The following is a 20273-nucleotide window of genomic DNA, read 5'->3' as shown; positions in this document are numbered from 1 at the left end:
ATAGAAAAGCTGCAGTTTTAGTTTTACAATAGTGTACAAATATAAAAAAAAATAAGTATTCAAGGTCTGAGGATATAGCCCAGTGGTAGAGTACTTGCCTAGCATTCTCAAGTGTGTGTTTGTGTGTTCATATCTCTGTGTGTGACAGTAATCAGCCCACCTTAGATCATAAAGGTCCAAGGATAATCTGGCAAATCAATGTAAATTTGAATTCCTTAGCAGGCTTCTTTAAGACAAAAATTTTAAAGCCCATCATCAAACCTGTGTGAAGTCAAACAGACCTACATCCCACCTCTTCATGAACATTCAGGTAGATGCTAAATCAAAGATGTTTGTTTCTGATCACCAAGTACAATTTCCCTCCTGGGAGTCTATTAGGCTGTGCTGAATTTGTAATTTCCTTGAAGCACTGTCACTTTTAATAGGTATGTGTCTTGCCAGAATATGCTCACTTCATTCTGACAGTGACAGAAAGCTCACTAATGAAATAGTTTGACCAGTTTCTTTCTTAAAGTGTGAAGAAAGGGTGGGGGGGAAACTGCATTTAAAAGGCTGCATAATATACATAATGTAGTTCACGAAATAATAAATTCAAGAATTGTCATTTTTGCTTTGATAGTTCTAAAAACCACTCCTGACAAAGGAACTTTACACATCTGCCTTGCCCTTTCGTCGTCATTTACCTGTCAGGATGAATAGAAGAGAGCACAAAGACAAGGAGGACGACATCCAGGATCCCGTCTGGGAAAGGGTAGGGCAAGCCATCATCACACACATCATGCACAAAGGCAGAACACTGGGCGGCCCTGTACGATGAGTGTGCCTGGCACAATGAAGGAATAATAATAGTTTGGTTTTTTTTTTAAGTTAGCAGACTTCCCAGAGGTTTTCTTTAATGAAAAGGTCAGGACTTGTACCTTTTCTACCAAGAGTCTTTATTCCATAAATCTAAATGTACTTTGTTTCCAATTCAGTATTCTGGTAGCTTATTTCAAGCTGCCCCAAAATATGAAACCCAGCATTTGGCCTTGTAAGTGTTTCTGAAGGCCTACTGTGTTCAGAGGAACTGAGTAATGTTCCAGCACTCCCACTTCTTTTTGTTTACCACACTACATATTCAAAATTAGATGATAATGGCAGCTGTACAATTTTTGAAGCATGTTAAACCATTCAATTGGAGTCTTTAACTCCCATTTCCTAAATAGAGAGCTGGAAATATTTCTCTCTATTTCTCCCTACTTTAACATGGCTATAATAAAACAAAACCTTTGCTTAAAAAACAAACAAATAAACAAAAAACACCTAATTATGTATATCAAGATGGAAGAGTATATGAACTGTTCCAATATATTTTTAAAAGTTTAATTTAAAAGTAATTTTAAAGTTACAATGAAGTAACACACACACACATATATATATATATATACATTCATATGCACATATAATCTGTCTACAGAATCAACAGTAGAAGGAAATATATCAACACATGAACATCTATTTATACTAGAAATGTGACTATAAGTGAATTTTCTCTCCATTAGGCTTTCTATTGTTTTAGAAAAGTCAGGAATGAATACTAATGTCAGAAATTAAGTTTTTACTTATTTTTTTAACTGTATGTTGTCTTTTCTTTTTGGTGCTGGGGATCAAATCCAGGACACTGCACATGCTACATACTGGCCCAAGTTTTTACTTAATTTTTAAAAGCCTTAATGTGTTCACCACACATTTTTGTTGATAGAATTTTCTGTCCCTTTACATTTGTTAAATTTCTGTCTTTATGCAAAGTAAGTTGGGCTGGGAATGTGGCTTAGTGGTAGAGTGCTTGCCTAGCATGCATGAAGCCCTAGGTTCAATTCCCCAGTACCACATAAACAGAAAAGGCCAGAAGTAGCGCTGTGGCTTAAGTGGTAGAGTGCTAGCCTTGAGCAAAAGAAGCTCAGGGACAGTGCCCAGGCCCTGAGTTCAAGCCCCATGATGGGCAAAAAATAATAATAACAAACAAACAAAAAGAACAACAAAAGTCCTCACTAGCATTCTGGGATTTGTATGCCAAACCCAGGTTTCCCATTGTTTTCATGATAGTCTAGGACATTTCAGATTCATGTCACAGATATTTTTCATTTCACAAATTTTAATTAAGTCAATTCCTACTATGTATAAGGCTTTAAAGATACAAATACAAACAAGGCTTGGAGGATTAAGGTCTATTTTAACCATATGAAAGCTTTGACTTTTTGTTTATTGCCAGTCCTGGGGCTTGAACTCAGGGCCTGAGCACTGTTCCTGGCTTCCTTTTGCATAAGGCTAGCACTCTACCACTTGAGCCACAGCGCCACTTCCGGCTTTTTTTTTTAATGTGGTGCTGAGGAATCGAACCCAGGGCTTCATGTATACGAGGTGAGTACTTTACCACTAGGCTATATTCCCAGCCCCGAAAGCTTTGACTTTTAATTGATTTCCTCTGAAATTAAGTTGTTTGAGTATGGTTATTTATGGGCAGACTCACAGGCTTCATTTTGTAGCTCAGTATCTTCTGGTCAACCCTGTGTGCTGTTGGCCTATTTATGTAGGTCTGTCCCGTGAGATATATCTTAAATCCAGACCAATTTTTCTGTCTTAGAGTAATTAATATCATAGGCATCATAAATAGTAAAAATTCAAAAATGATCACAGATAACAACTCATCCAGAGACATTTCAAAAGAACCACTTTGAAAGCAAACAGATAAGACTCTCTTAAAAGAAAAAGTAAGGCATACCTTTACAAGCTCAACAGCTCCAGATGCAAAATCACAACAGTAGAGAAAGGATTCTGGAAGATTCCTATGAAAATGGGAAAAAGATTTCAATTTATAGCCAAGATTTGGTCAAATTAGAGAAAGGAAGTGTAAGTTCGACTTGTCTGTTTAATAGAAGTCTAGATGATATCCGTCTTGTTTTAGCTTACAATTTCTATACTGGTTCATAGATACTTCATGTTGCTTCTCAACAAGCACTGCCTAAAATACTTATTAATGACAGGGTAACTTAACTCCTATTGCTTGGGCCTATCGTCCATATTTCTCATCTGATCCTGCAAGGGAAATCTACAATTTCACCCTTTCATATTGCTTTATTCTGTAGCTCTCCTGAGATCAGCCAATTTTTATCCTTCTCCAGGAACTCTCAGGCCTCTTCCCCTTCATTATTCTTCCTTTCTGAACAACTCATTTGGCTCTTGAGTCTCTCAGAGACTGATGACTTGATGGAGAAATGGAAAAGAAACATACTTTTTTTTTTTTTTTTTGCCAGTCCTGGGGCTTGAACTCAGGGCCTAGGCACTGTCCCTGAGCTTTATTTGCTCAAGGCTAGGATTCTGCCACTTAAGCCACAGCACTACTTCTGGATTTTTCTGTTTATGTGGTATTGAGATATCAAATCTAGGGCTTCAAACATGCTAGGCAAGCACTCTACCACTAAGCCACATTACCATCCAAGAAACACACAGGTTTTTGTAGTGGCATATAAGCAGTAGGTCTAAAAAACACCCACTAATTGGCCTTTGGATTTATTCACTCTCCACTTGGTCTTTACTGGAAATTTAGTAACAATGGATAGCTTGTGGCTATTTGTGTAGGCATATACCCTTCCTGCTCATACTCTATGTGCTGATTTCAAGTGACCTTCGCATCATGTGGCTAGTATGGTCAGTTTGTCAGTAAACAACACTCCTAAGTATAAGTGTGGTCCTGGTTATTGAGTATTTTATGGTTTTGTTTGGGACAGGTCTAGTTTTATACAACTTTTTTAGGGATGTGCAGAAGGACAGTACTCTAAAGTCTAAAAAAAATTGTCAGGAGGAGGACTGCATCATTCAGTGAGAAGAAATGGTCTAAGGGTTTAGAGATTAGAGGCATCTACCAGGGACAAGAAGCAGAGCTGAACCTGAGAACCCATACTAGTTTGTGGTAGGACATAAAGATGAGCTTTAAGACATAAAATGGAAGAGAACGAAGGAAGAGGTGACACTGACCAAGCACTATATGCACAACCTGACTTATGACATTCTTACTCCTTTTTACAACTGTTTAATAATAATAAAGTGAAAAAATAAGACCTTGAAAATAAAAATAAAAGTTTAAAAACCCCACAATATTGAGACTTCAAAATTTGATTTAAGAAGCATTTCAAATAGGGCAAACTTTTAAATAAATGTTGAATATAAATAAGCATACACATGAATTTGGCAACATTTAGCACAAGCTCAGATTACAACTCTAAAGGCTACTCACCGATGAATAGTAATGGTCACACATAATTAATTCATTCTGTGGCTCTAGAGGTTTATACTCAAGTTAAGATCTGATCACAGAAGTTAACATATGATGAGTAGAATTTGGTTTACCAGTACCAAATCAAAGTTAACAATTGAACTGATTTTTTCATTTGTCTCATGAAAGAAAACAATTTTGCCAGGAATGGTGCCAGACACTTATAATCCCAACACTCAGAAAGTAGAGGGCTGGGAATATGGCCTAGTGGCAAGAGTGCTTGCCTTGTATACATGACGCCCTGGGTTCGATTCCCTAGCACCACATATATAGAAAACGGCCAGAAGTGGCGCTGTGGCTCAAGTGGCAGAGTGCTAGCCTTGAGCAAAAAGAAGCCAGGGACAGTGCTCAGGCTCAGAGCCCAAGGCCCAGGACTGGCAAAAAAAAAAAAAAAAAAAAAAAAAAAGAAAGAAAGTAGAAGCCATAGATTAGTTTGGGTAACACAGTGAGACCTCATCTCAAAATCCTCAAACTATAAAAATTAATTAATTAGTTAAAATGGAGTCTAAAACATGGTTTGGCAATATGAGAATTCTATAACATTTAACAAATTCAACAGAAAGTAAGCATATGGAATAGAAATTAAGATGGTACCTTATATATCCCTGTTGCTTCCTATGGTATCAGACTTGTATTCTACCGAGTGGTAAGTGTTAGAAATGTTCTCAGTTAACACTCAGCTCTCAGCTGTATACAATGTAACTTGGTCTAATGGTAAGCTGGCTCTGTAACCAGACTGCCAAAGGTTTGACTCTTAGTTCTACCATCTATTTATGTACCAAAAGACAGTTACTTAATTTTTCATCTTTAAAAGTGAGATAAATGTGGCATCTAAAGTAGTTATGAGGGCTGAATGGATGCATACAGTACATTTTCTAGAAAAGTAACTGAGTCAAGAGCAAGTGCTTAATAAATGTCATTTCTATTAATGGTTGTTGATATTATTGTTGTTGTATTATTGTGATCGATCTGCCTGTGCCTTCCCAGAACTTTAAAACTAACATGGCCCTCTATCCTAGTACATCTAGCACACTATAAAATCTCTGAAGACTACTTGGGGTAGTTACTGAAACCTACCAGATAGAAAACAGTCTAAGAGCTAAAAGAAAGCATGTGTCATTTGCCATGTTTCCAACCAAGGTGGCAGCATGACCTCTGAGATGCAATTCCTACTGCATCAGCATCCCAAGTAAAAGTCTTATGACCACCCAATGACTTTCCAGAACCTTTCTGTAAAATCAGCTGACTGCCTTGGCTCTTCTCCCAGGAAGCAGGTGTAAGTATCACTACTACCATCATACCAGCAAGCACTCTCTTGGCAGGGGGCTTAGGCATTAAATGATCCTTGGAAAATGATCTGACCTCTCCATTCCAGAGGTATAATTATGGTAAGATATTCTGAAAATGTAAAACATTAATCCTATTCTCTCCAAAAGTAATGAAACAATTTCCTAGGTGGGGAAAAATCCCTAATGTTTCCTTTGGAGGGCAGATCACTGGTTGGCTTTTAAAGATGGAATTTATTATCATAGGCTATGGAGCTACCATAATACCTAAAACATGGATATGAAGCAAAGGAAGATGCAGCCAACTAGAGAGTCAGAAATGAGGAAGTAAGAGCTTGCAATAATTAGTTTGAGGGAGAAATAGACAGGAAAAAGTACAACTAACTAGTAGGAAATCAGAGTTAAACAGTCAAGAAACTACTCACTTCTAACTATCTGTATTGAACTGTTGGGCAACCTGATTATAATAAAATATTAGGAATATAAAAATGGCAAAAGAAACAAGAAATAAAATGACATGGTAAGCAATAACTAATCAATTCCAGTGTAATGTATCTATGAATATTATAAGTTCAGATATCACTGGGGTGAAGGAATCTGGCAATGTGGTAAAAGGGAGCAGAAAATTTCAGTGCAGAAACTGCAAAAGAGAAAACAAAGATAAAAAATAGAAAAGAGAAAGGCCATTCAGAACTGTAAGTTTACCAGTATCACCTACACATGGCCATTTTAACTGGTCATTAGATGCTCTTGAAGAATTACTATTTGTTATGTTGGATTTATTAAAGTGTTAGAGACTGTCCTGATTTTTGGAAATGCCTCTTGAATAATAGAAGGTGAAGTGTCATGGTGTTGGCATTATGTTAATAATGGTTGAATAAAGGTGCTAGATTTATGCATATTCATTGTACTACTCTTTGCTTTGTCAAATGCATTTACATTTTTATAATAAAAAGTTTAAAAGATCACATTGTTACAGGAAAAAACATGCATGCAAAATGAAAATTCTGTCAGTGGCCACATTTCAGAAGACGAGGATGATGGGTGAACTCCTCCTTCCTCTAACAGAAATGTTCTACACTGTGCTTATCCTGATTTTATTGTGGAAAGCTATTGTGTAAACTTCCATTTAAAAAAAAAGAACATGACAGACTAGCACAGGTATGAAGTGTTTGGAGAGTTTAATAAGGTGTGTCTTCCTCATCATAGACATCCTCAGACACTGAGGTGAAATGGTGAACAGGAAGGGTGGGTCGGCAAGCATCTCTAGCCTCATCCATTTTTCTTTTTGAGTGTGGAGTTAGTTGCTGCTACTTCCAAACAATCTCAAGCCTAGATACAATGGTGTGACATGTGAAAGGCTTACACAGAACGTTGCTCCAGAAATGATGACAAATGAGAACAAGATTAAGGCATAAACTTTAAACTTAATTCTCTGTGTAAAATGACATCAAGCCTCCCAGAGGAATAAATAATATCTGAGGTGACTGTCTTAGCTTAGTGAAAGGATAAAATTTCTTGTTCCCTTTCTTGTTCTCTCATCCACACAAACACAAGCATTAATTCAAGCCCATAAGTGTATAGCCCATGGCTGTGAAACACCATTTAAGAGTGATTCCCAGCTCATGAGAAACTAGTTACTAAGAAACCCCTTTTGAAATTTGCTTTATTCATTGCTGATATAAGAATTAAGAACATCAGTAGCTATACAGGACAATATATTCCCAAAATTTCTCAACATCCTATAAATATGTAATGTTCTGGAGGAAAAAATTCTTAAAACTCACTGCAAGGTGTTCAGAATTGGAAAAACACTGCTCCCAGCACCACAGCCAACCTAAAATCAACAGAACAAACAAATATCATGAATGCGTTGAATTTTCATTATGTTTTCTATGAAGAAAAGCAGCAAGTTAACAGGACATCTGGATATGATAGAGCTTTCTATATTCAAAGACAGTAAAATAAAGTACAAGAATACTACTGAAAACCTTAACTATGGAAACATTTAAAACTTGTGTACAACAAAGTTGAAAATAAATCAAATTGAGGGGGAAGGGAAAATAGGAGAAAAATGAGGGAACAGGTAACAAGGATGACAAGAAATGTACTCATTGCCTTATGTATGTAACTGTAACCCCTCTATATAACACCTTGACAATAAAATTAAAAATTTTAAAATAAATCAAATTGAAAGGTGACTACCATGCTGTGGGGGGAAAAATAACCCAACCATCTGCAATAAATACGATGAAGGGCAGGATTCATTAAAAAAGCAAAGGAGCTGGGCACCAGTGGCTCACACCTGTAATCCTAGCTACTCAGGAGGCTGAGATATGAGGATCACGATTCAAAGCCAGCTCAGGCAGGAAAGTCTGTGAGGCTTGTATCTCCAATTAACCACCAGAGAACAGAAAGTGACACTGTGGCTCAAGTGGTAGGGCACTTGCCTTGAGCTTAAGAGATCAGGGTCAGGCCTAGGCCCAGAATTCAAGCCCTACAAATGACAAAAAAAAAAAAAAAGTACAGATGACTTTCTAACACTTGCAAAACTATGCAACAAACTTAGTAATCAAAATGGTGAAAATAGAGCAAGGTATAATCTTTGTCTAACAAAGGAGAAAATCTCCAAAATAGAGTATTTCAATCAAAGAGGGTACAGTGAGATAGACATAAACTTTTATGGAACTGGTATTAGTATAAACTTTATTTTTAGTATAGTTCCTGGGACTTGAACTCGGGGCCTAGGTGCTATCTCTGCATTTTCTGTTCAAGACTGGTGTTCTACCACTTAATTTACAACTCTACTTCTGGTTTTTTGCTAGTTAATAAGAGACAAGCATCTCATGGATTTCCTGCTCAGATTGGCCTCAAATTACGACCCACAGATTTCAACTTCCTGAGTAGCTAGGATGATATGTGTGAGCCACCAGCCACAGCTTCTTAGAAAGTAACTCAGCAATGTTTTAAAAGTATTATTTTTAAATAATAAATTATAATCTAGTAAATGTAACATAATAGTATAAGAAAATGCAACTAAAACTTATACCCATTTGCTGCAGAAAACCTAAAAACAAATGCCCAGTAGTATGAAAGTAGATAAGTAAAATTGAAGTTGTTTGCATAGCAAAGTCTTTTTCTGCAATAAAAATATTTATAAAAATAATATATTTTTGCAGTTTGGGATTTTTTAACTCAAGGCCTCACACATGCGAAGCAGCAACTCAATTGCTAAGTCATACCTCCAGCTCTCTGGAGAATTTTTGTTTGTTTGATTTTTGGCCAGTCCTGGGGTTTAAACTCGGGGGCTGAACACTGTCCCTGGCTTCTTTTTGCTCAAGGCTAGCATTCTACCACTTGAACCACAGCGCCACTTCTGGCTTTTCCTGTTTATGTGGTGCCAAAGAAACAAACCCAGGGCTTCATGTATGCTAGGTAAGCACTCTACAGCTAAGCTACATTCCCAGCTCACTCTGGAGAAGATAGAGAAAACCATTTATGATATAATAATAGATTGAATCAAAACCAAGTGTATGTACAGTATACATAAAAGGATATAAGTAAAATGCTAACAGTGGTTAACATCTGCTTATGGTATTGTGGATTTTACTTTTATTTCTTTTATTTTTCTTTAGTTTTCTAATGGCAAATTCTATGTAATCAATATATATTACTTTTATAATAAAAGATAGGGCTTAGTTTCACAAATAGAAAACTGAGATCTACACTGCATTATGTTAAATTATACATTTCACTTACTTCTACTTACTTATAAAAGGGGTAATTACTGAGAGTAGGGATTAATGCCAAAACTTTACCACTACTTAAAACTCCCCTCAAATTAGAAATCAAAACAAGTTAAAAGAAAAAAATGCAACAAAAATGCAATTAAAGGCACAAAGGATGAGGGACAAGGTAACAAACAGTACAAGAAATGTATCCAATGCCTAACGTATGAAACTGTAACCTCTCTGTACATCAGTTTGATAATAAAAATTTGAAAAAAAAAGGCACAAAGGTAAAACTTGATTGAATACACACACAAATACACACATACACACACACACACACACACACACACACACACACACATCCCACTTGGTGCTAGTGTCTCAGGCCTGTAATCCTAGCTACTCAGGGTAGATCCGAGGATCACAATTTGGAATTAGCCCAGGCAGGGAAAGTATATGAGACTCTTAACTCCAATTAACCACTAAAAAGTTGGAAGCGGAGCTGTGGCTCAAGTGGTAGAGTGTTAGTCTTGAGCAAAAAGAGCTATATAGATCTATCTATCTATCTATCTATCTATCTATCTATCTATCTATCTATCTATCTATCGATCGATCGATCGATCTATCTATCTCCCTTAACTACTAAAGTATTCTGACTTTTTTCACCTAAACAACCTGCATCACTAATAAAATAATAGAGCCTATATATTTAAAAGTGTTAGTGTACACCCTTGGCTTTTGAACACATACCTCTAGTATTCTGAAAGTGGCATTGCTACCAGGAAACACTTCAGTCTTCTGAGGTCCTTTTCTGGCTTCTTCAGGCTCCACGTTGAAAAAATCAGACCTTGGTTGGCTTTGATTATCTGATAAAACATTTTTCTTGAGATGTTTTTTTTGTTCTTGTTTTCTTGAGAAATCTGCAGCATTGGTCTTCACATGATCCCATGGTAACTCTTCTACCTTCTCTTCAATTCTTTGATCAACTGGAAGGATTTCAGGAAATTCCCTCAACAGCCAATTACGATTCTTGAAAAACTTATTCTTATGAATTTTATAAAATGTGTCCCAATATTTGCTTGCTTCACTTTCATACTTAACTAAAAGGAAAAGACAAAAGGACTTATTTGCTATAAAGAATATTTATCATCAGCTACTGTTTTGGCAACTGTTAAATATATTATTTATTGATAGTTATTTTGCTATTTAATACCTTTAATATTATAATAATCATACTAAGTAAAAGTTTACACTACAATGTGTAATATTTAATTTCCTTCAAAATGTCAGTATATGAGATAGTCCTAACCCCATATGTAAGTCTTTACTTATTTTAATAGTAATCGATTTTTGTGAGGAATATGATTGTAAACTACTTTCTACAGTCTAATCTTGACATCTTAACACATTTTTATCAATGATCTTTAAAGAGAACATCTCATTTTTTTGTCTCTACTCAGAGTCATGATCCTCCTGCCTCTGCCTACTCAGTATCTGGAAATACAGACATGTACCACTATGTCTTGCTGCAAAAGTTTTAATATGACAAATGGTGATCAGAATGGAAGCTGTTCAATATGCATCACACAATTTTAGAGCTAACAGTTTTGTTAAATACTCTATAACCTCATGGTCTTGCTTTGCAAAAAAGGCCCTGAGCTCACTTGCCCAAGGTCCTACAGCCTCAATTATCATGGAGCCAGATCACATTTTCTAACTCCCGAGTCTATAGACTATCCCATAAGTCATCACATCCTTCTGATATCTCCAACCTTGAAGCCTTCAAGAGAAATACTGATGCTTTCTTAGACAGATACTTTGTGATGTTGACTCAGGACCAAGTGGCCAGGGTTAGGGCAGTGGTCTCTAAGCGTCAGGAAATTCTTAGCCTTCTTCCTCTTACATTAATAAAGTAATTCACTTCTTATCTATCCTAAAAAAACATTTTTTGACTTCTACTATAGAAAAGGCTAATCCCTAGGCTTAATCCATTCGATTATTACTTTGTCCAATGCAGACAAATCATTTTGTTGATGATGGTGGTGTGAGGCAGGGTCTCACTATGTAGCCCAAGCTGGTGACACATCACATTTCAAAAGTGCAAAAACTTTCTAATGGATATAGAATAATTTCCAGAATGAGGATTGAGGAGAAAAATCAAGACATGTAAACATTATGCAACCATTCAGTAAAAAAGAGAAAGAAAAGAGGAAGTAGGAAGAGAAGAAAAACCATGTGTATGTACATACAGAGATCTAAAAGTATATGTGTAAGTTTACAACCTTGAATAGGTACAAAATACCTCTGGATGGATAGTTGCATAATTACTTGAATAAGGAGGGGAATGGCATGGCTGAGAGCATAATTTGAAGAATTTTTATTTGAATTTTGATCTATGCGGATTTATTATCTGTTCCAAAATAAGTTACACTAAAACTAAAGGACTCACTTCCTTCATAATTTGAAAGAAACCATGACCCTCTGGATAATTGCCTGTAGTGAGGATTATCTTAGAGTTTCCTTTTCTTTTTTCCATTTCAGCTTTATGGTCATGTACCATGAAGCTCTGCCCATCTAGCCATGAGACTTCCTTGCCATCAAAGCTGAATTGTACGTGGCATCCAGACTGCCATAAGGGGCTAGGAATATGGCCTAGTGGCAAGAGTGCTTCACACACACACACACACACACACACACACACACACACACACACACAGGCCAGAAGTGGCGCTGTGGCTCAAGTGGCTGAGTGCTAGCCTTGAACAACAACAAAAAGCCTGAGACAGTGCTCAGGCCCTGAGTCAAAGCCCCAGGACTAGCAAAAACAAAACAAAAACAAAAAACAAAAAAAATCTGCCATAAGGACTGAAATTCTCATCTCTGCTTCAGGTCTTGGAAATGATAGTAGATCTCTATAACAATAACAAAAAAATAATATGACTTTAAGTCTAAAACATGCTCACATTTGCATTAAGGGAAGGAAGTCTATTTATGGTTAATGTAAAGGTGCATATTTATCTTGAAAACAGTGTTAGCCTACTTTTAACAATGGGAGTGCACTTGGTACTCTGCAAGAAAGCAAAACAACGTTCTGGAAATTAGACTCAGGAGAAATTAGAAAGCTTCCAAATTTCCCAAGGGTCTTCTTAAGCCTTCTTTTCTTTCTTTACCTTAAAAAGTCTCTTTGAAACTCACTCCATGAAGGTACAGTTTTTTCCTACCTAATAAAAAGCAGCCAGAAGTCCTACATTTAAAGCTAAGAAGACCTACATTTAGTCAAATCTTCTAGCATTTGGGCTTCACTATGTGTGAAGTAAATATAAGCCTAATTAAACAGTAACTAGAATTTAATACTATGCCTTGATTAATTTGCAGATGTATTCCCCTAGGAATTAACTGCGGTGAAGTAGGGAGTGCCTGGGAGTAGCATGCTGAAAATATGTGCATGATATTTATAATAGGAATAAGTGAGAAATAACTCCAATGCCAAGCACTATGGGAATAAGTGAGTAAATCACTATAGGTCAAAACAGGGAAACCTTATATAGCAATTTTAAAATAAAGGACAAAAATCTTAACCAAAAAACATTCACACAATAGGAAAGACACTGAGATAACTCTAAAATTAATTTGTATTTATTTATAAAAACCAGATGAAAAATTGGACTAAAAGCAATGATTCACTGAGTTCTATTTTTGAAGTTCTATTTTGTGTCTATAAAGATAGAATCTTAGCTGAATTCTCCATTGACCTGGTTAGATTTCCTTTATGAGGCAGCCAAATTAGAATATTTAGACAGTCTATGTATTTTCCTATTAAACTCCACAAATTTATGGAGAACAAACCTTACCAGTTCTATAAACTGCACACTTAGACAAGACTGCTTGAGCCTTTACTACTGCTTTACTTTTTAAAGTTTATAAAGAAAATCAATCTGTAGTGATGTCACTATAATTTGGTTCAGATAGCAAACTTGTCAGTATTTAAATTTAACCCTAGTACATAAAATCTTCATCAAAAGGACTTGACAGAGGCTAAGCAGAAGTTTGAGGCCAGTGTGGACTACCATTAGAAGACAACAGTCAAAAAAAAATTTTTTTTTTTGGCCAGTCCTGGGGCTTGGACTCAGGGCCTGAGCACTGTCCCTGGCTTCTTTTTGCTCAAGGCTAGCACTCTGCCACTTGAGCCACAGCGCCACTTCTGGACGTTTTCTGTATATGTGGTGCTGGGGAATTGAACCCTGGGCCTCATGTATACGAGGCAGGCACTCTTGCCACTAGGCCATATCCCCAGCCCCCAACAGTCAAATTTTGTCAATACATCTGGCCATATTTTAAGAATTTCCCACTGAAAAACAGGAGGGAAAAATCATAAAATTATATAAATCATTATATCTATAGGAGTATTAAAAATAACATCACACATTGTGTATTTATGTATCAGACATTATGTCAAATGCTTCGTTGTATTTTTTGCTATTTAATACTAATAATACAGTTGCCCTGTATATTGCTTACCTGATCTAGCTGAATTTCTACCTAGCTTGTTTATCCATGAAGATGGGATGCCTGAAAGCCAGAAGTTCCTCTTCAGGCAGGCAGCTGAAACTGTTGGATCTAAGATGGCTGCCAGGCAACTTCTGACTTCATTATAATCTAAACCCTACTAAACGGCACACTTACCATCACCAAGACAGTACATACATTCCAGACCATAAAAACAGTGTTGCTTGAGCTGTGAGAAAGATCCGCTCATTCCAACAAAAGACCTGAAAATTTCTCCCTTTCATTTCCTTTTGATTATCATGTATCAATTGTACAAAATGGGTTTACTGTAACATTTTCACATGCATAGGACATATTTTAATCATAGTCATACCCACATTGTCCTCTGTTGTCCCCACCATAAGTCTCTTCTCCTCCTCTTCATTTCTCTTACCCTCCCCACCCATGGGCTAAGACTGCCACTTCTCTGTTCCTTGGTCATTGAATACATTCTGCTGTTTACCCTTAGTTTCAGCTTCTCTCTCTGGTTTCACCACTCCAAATGGGGGGGGTGGGAGTCCCTTTTGGTAAAGTGTGGGTATGTGTGGGTGTGGTGGGGTCTCTCTCCTAGTAAGTTGTGGGTAGCAAGATCTCTCAGGTACACAGTGCTACAGGTAAAGAAACTCAGGCTTAGATGGGATAAAATCCACCCGACCCCACCCCTGAGTCACTTGGCTAGAAAGAGCAGACCAGGACTTAGGCTCCAACTCTGTGAAACTCTGAAGCACATGATGCATAAGCATGACGCTACAACATCTTCCTAACACCAGGTCCATATGAATCCTCTCCAAGGTATTTCTGAAGCAAAATCTGTTTTTCTGATTCTTACTTTTCTCTCAATTTGGAAGCATCAAGTCGAAATGAAAACCTCAGTGTGACTTTACAATCAGTACAATCAAATTGTAAAAATAATGTTGATTGGCATCACTGAAACAAATTAGAAATACAGAATTAATTAGATACTATTGAGTTGTACCACATATGAGCTGTGTGAAGTTATGATGAAATATCTACAATATCTTCCTTCTCTTTCTTTCCCTCCCCCTCTATTCCTTCCTTCCCCTCTCCTCATCCCCTCTTCTCCCTCCCTGCATTATTCTTTCTTCTTCATCTCCCCCACCAAAACTAAGCTCAACAAAACTTTCATACATGTGCATAAAGGGTTGTTTCTAACCATGTTCACCTTCTTTCACCCTCTCGATGGCCTTCCCACTAGTACCTACATCCTAATATTAATTTCTGTTAAAAGTACATGTGAATTGCAAGTACTAACTAGTTACATGAAGCCTACAAAGGAGCTTCACCATGGTATTTCATATATACTATACATTATATATATATTCATATATACTATACATTAATCATCTTGATCTTGTATGTATTTTGCTTCTTTGTTGTTTGCTTGTTAGTACTAGGGTTTGTACTCAGGAGCTTGCACTTGCTAGGATGGTGCTCTATCACTTGAGTTATGCCTCTAGTCCTACTTTTTGCTGGTTATTTTAGACATAGAGTCTAGCAAACTTTTTGACTGGCTTCAATTCTCCATATATCAGCATCCTGAGTAGTTAATATACACCTAAACCACTAGCATCCCACTATGTTTGGCTTTATAAAGCTGTGGTTTCAGCAATGTCTCTAGTCAAGGCCAGCATCTCCATAGTTCCAAGGAATGTATGACCGATGTTGAGCCCCCCACATAAGTCTAATCAAACTCATCATAATTATGAGCATGAGACAACAAATACATTTAGTGTGTTATTTCCTTTTTTATTTTTTTTGCCAGTCCTGGGGCTTGAACTCAGGGCCTAGGCACTATCCCTGGCTTCTTTTTGCTCAATGCTAGCACTCTACCACTTGAGCCACAGTGCCACTTCTGGCCTTTTCTATATATGTGGTGCTGAGGAATCAAACCCAGACCTTCATGTATACAAGGCAAGCACTCGACCAGTAAGCTATATTCCCAGCTCTGATTTCCTTTCTTTATCTGCAAAAGTATAAGCTAACTAAGGAACTGGAGGAGGTATTAGTGAAAACCCCAGTCTCAGTCTGCTGTTAACTAGTCACAAGTTTAGGTCAATAATGATAAGAGTATGGTGTGGCGAGATCTGCACTTAGTCTTCTCCAATTAATTATTTAACAGGTCTATAAATCATAATTTTCTTTTCATTTAAAAATTTTATTGTCAAGGTGATTACAGAGGGGTTACAGTTACATACATATGGTAATGAGTACATTTTTTGTCAAATTTGTTATATCTCCTCCCTCATTTTCCTCCCCCCTCCCACACCTCCAATCCCCTCCCCTGGTTGTACAGCTGGTTTACAACATATTATCTTGTATTGCTGTTGCACCGGTTCACCTTTTACCCTTTGTCTCATCATTTTAATGTTCCCCTTCACTTCCCTGATTCAGATAAACATATATATAATACCCAGGGTACTAAAATGGGTACTACAGGGACAACAGGGTCTAAAATGGAAGATAAACAAAAGGAAAACAAGAAATAATTTCACACAGTGTGTTAAAAATAACAACAATGATAAATCGCTTGTTTACATACTTTAGAGTTCATTTCGCTTAGCATCATCTTACATGATCATATGTACATAGCTATTGAGCTATTGTGATCATCTGTTAGGACTCTCCTAGATATATACTAATTATTACCAATGTTTATATTTTTTGTCTTTTCTCATTTTTTAAATTTTTTCTTCTTTTTCCTTTCTCTGATTAAGATGTTAATTATCATCCTTCTGTTCTTTTCATTCCTCTCATCTCTCTACTCTTACTTTCTCTTTCTACTTTTCCTTGCACCTCTTAATTTCTGGTCCTTGCACTCCTTCTTGGAGTCCACTTCTTCATAGTCCACTGAGGCCTAATTGTTGGTTGTCTAGCTAGACTGTATCTGTATTCATTTTGATGATGTCAAAGGGGTTCATTGAGTAATCCTTTCAGGCCAGACTGACTTAAACAAAAGAATAGATTTGTTCACTGGTTACAACTGTATAAATTCCAACTCCTGAATCACAATACCCCTTCTCTAACAAAGAAAATCAGAGATAGATAGGGGAATAACCACCTAACATTTTGAACCATTAAGATCAGTGCAATTACAGGGCTTGGAGTTGTTTTTTTGTCTTAAAATTGTGATCTGTGGTGGCATTTGATCTGTTTTTATATCCAAAAAAGGAGAGAGTGAGTTTACTATACATTTTCTTAAGAGGAATTTTTTTTTTGTTCTTTTTGCTGTCCCAAGTTGCCAACTGGCCAGAGTTAATTGCTCTGTGCTGATGACAATAAAAGGGATATAGTGATCTGTTTAAGCACAGCCAGATGAAGCAACTTCTCAATTATTCACTTATTAAATTCAATATTGCTGAGGGGAAAAAGGAATATGGCATATTAACTATACTTAAATGTTCAGAATTCATCTAAATCACTCTAAGTGGCATAACTAAAAAACTAAATTAAACCATTTATGTATCTGGCATATATGATATGATTAATATGAATTATGAAAATTTATTCAAAGTTGCCATGTAAAAAAAAGCAATTTAAAGTTATTTTTGCACATCAATTACGCAAATACCTAAGCTCTCAAAGTTGGAAATTTCCACATGTCACTGAAGTTCATTGTCTAATAAAAGAAAACTTAAAATTACAAAATTAAAAGTGTATTTTTGAAAGCACTACATGAAATTTTAAACAGATTAAAGCCATCTGATAAAAAATACTCTATTTTTTAGCACAAAACTTCTAGCTACTCTATTTTTCCCCCTCTTTAGTGGTAAAGTATGAATCAGGTTAGGTACAGTGATATTCTTGTTATTCTGCTTGATGTAGGTAACTTACCCTAGGTAGGCAGTTATTTACAAGGATATTTTTAAATGGAAATAGCAGCTGCTTTTGTTATTAGGTTTTAAAAACCCATTACATTTGCTACATAGCCAGCTGAGATATAACACATTGGAGATCTTTTTAGAAAATTATAAAACATAATCATGTTAACTCCAAAACTGCTGAATGTATCTTTCTCATTTCTGGGAATTAACCTGCTTTTAAAAAGAAATATGAACTATAATAAAATTGGAAAGTAATTATGAAAGGGAAACGTGGAATCAAAAAATTATTCATTTGGGCAATGTAATTGAAAGAAGCTAGATGCTATACATTTTAGTTACAGAAAAGACATGAACTATCCTATGGAAAAGGACTGTTTGTAATGCATAAGATTTTTCAGATTGTGAGGGTGTTTCCTGGCTCTAGTTCTCACCAACAGCTGAGACAATAGATGAGAAATGGGAGCTAGAGTGTTAGGAGAGTATGACACAGAGATCAAAAGACATGTACCAGAGTTGGCCAGCTCAGGGAGAATAACCAGTATTTCCTCCTGGTGGCATTAATGTAGTAAGATAGGCTCATAAACAGTGCTCCAGCTGTATAAATGATAATCTTGTGAGGGCAGAAAATTGGCTCTCTCAGAAACCTAGGACTCTAGAGGAAAAGGTGGTGGTCAGCAGAAGCACTGGTCAAAGAGCCAGGTCAGAGCTTCTTTGGGGTTCTCAAAAAGTTTGGGAACAGAGCTTTTAAACCATCCATTCACCTTGACCCACAATCATTAGACAATGGATATCAGGTCAGAAGCCTCACTCAGAGCTTCTGCAGACTGGCGGGGCTATGAACCCTAGCAAAACCTTCATTGGATGGCTCTCATTGTGACAGCCTGTTACTCAGCACAGTCCCTCAGAATACAAGTTTTCTTTCTTGGCTACCCTTTTGGTAGCCTGAGCTACTCCATGCAACCTCCTTTTGAGTGTGAGAAGACAGTCATCTGATGATGTGTTCCTCTCTGCAGTGGTAGGCTGACACTGAGGAAGTCCACTGTGCTGAGGGGTGTTACAGGAGGATGTGAGAAGATCTAACAGAGCCTCTACTTCTTTGAGTCATTTTGAAATGGAATCTTTTGTTCTGCCTTCACAGAAGCCAGCAAAACTTCCTCAGAAAGAGACTGGCTATACTAATAAGCAAATCAAATGCTTCAGAATGGTATCATCAACACTCTCCTCCCTGTCTTTCCTGCTTCTATAGAGAGAGGCCAGTCACCACCTTTCTATTTTGGTCACACTCTGATTCTGTGGGAACTGTCATTTTCCTTTACTGCGGTTTCCAAGGCCCTAAAATAACCTTCTCATTAGCTTCACTCAAGTTCATTGTTAACATAAATAGGACAAAATAGGCAGCCACATACAGAGCGCTTTAAGAGAATATTATCAGCCCTGCTCATCTATTTATATTCTGAACAGAAATATTCAAAGGAAAGTGAAACAAATCTTTGGGTTTTCATATTATCAGGAAATATGCAGTAGATCATTTATAATTTCCTGGAAATGGATTAAAATGTCTGATAACTTTAATTCAGTTTAGACTTGATGCTCCCTGTCACAACCAGGTGGCCACTAAGAAGCTTGAGTAATGTGGAAAATATGTCTGTGCAGCTGCTGGCAAAGAAGCAAAGTTATACTTCCTCAGAAACAGTGTGACAGAGCTCCTGCAAAGGAATGCAATATCGGCTGGACTGTAGGCAGTACTGCCACTGGTATGCATTCTCAGACACTCCTTGGCCATATTCCACTACGAGACTGCGTGGCTGGAGTTTGTGACAAGAGAACAGTTCTACAATGGATCAGGTGCTCTTCTTTCCTGTGCTCCCCCAGGACACAGTAGTACTGAGGATAGGAAGGAGAACTACCACTAAGGAACAGCAAATGACACCAGAGGACAATATAGATCAACACTGGCCCCTTTACTTGTTAAATGCTGAGGCTGTCTCATTAGCTCAGTCTCCCTAGCTACCTTTACACCTCAGCCTCTACTGTAAAACAAAAGTCATTTGTGATATTCACTGTGCTGAATGATACAAAGGAATGCCATTTTCTCCTAGGGCTTCAGGACAGCTGATCATTCAGGGAAAAAATTCTAGCTTTAATCTTGAGAAATCTCTGTAAAGGGTCACATAGGCATTTCAATCTTTATGGCATGCATACAGTCTTTGCTGCAGCTAATAGACTCCTTATTTGTAGCTCAAAATCAGCCATACAACATGCCAAAAAATACTGTGTTCTCATAAAACTAAAAATTTAAAAACAGGCTGCAAGTTGTAGTCCTATTTTAGGCTGCAGTTTGCTGACTATGATCCACTGTTAGGTTATATGATAATTGCCACAAGAGTGACGAAGAAATGATAGTAACTAGAGACAAAGTGTTCTAGTAAAATGAATCAATGTATTAAAGCTAGAATAATGCCTGCTCTTGGTGACATATGACCAGCTGAGGGGAGTTCCATCATTGAGAAGAAGTATGAGGAAGCTGCTAGGTTAGAGTAATTTTTTTTTCTTTTCA

General features: G+C 36.9%; 1 protein-coding gene across 1 annotated transcript in view; it reads right to left on the bottom strand.

The window, feature by feature from the left end:
• The window catches only part of Mettl8 (methyltransferase 8, methylcytidine), an 88073-nt gene that overhangs the window by 8422 nt on the left and 59378 nt on the right, over positions 1-20273 (bottom strand). Inside the window, exons 4-7 of the mRNA XM_048345255.1 lie at positions 10080-10429; positions 7386-7435; positions 2762-2825; positions 684-823 (exon numbers count right to left, since the gene is read on the bottom strand). Coding sequence (XP_048201212.1) covers positions 684-823; positions 2762-2825; positions 7386-7435; positions 10080-10429 — 604 coding nt within the window. The remainder of the gene's footprint in view (positions 1-683; positions 824-2761; positions 2826-7385; positions 7436-10079; positions 10430-20273) is intronic.

This window comes from Perognathus longimembris, chromosome 4 (genome assembly GCF_023159225.1).
Source record: "Perognathus longimembris pacificus isolate PPM17 chromosome 4, ASM2315922v1, whole genome shotgun sequence".
NCBI classification, from domain to species: Eukaryota; Metazoa; Chordata; class Mammalia; order Rodentia; family Heteromyidae; genus Perognathus; species Perognathus longimembris.
The sequence above is the reverse complement of the archived record's forward strand: the minus strand, read 5'-3'. Positions and strand labels throughout refer to the sequence as shown.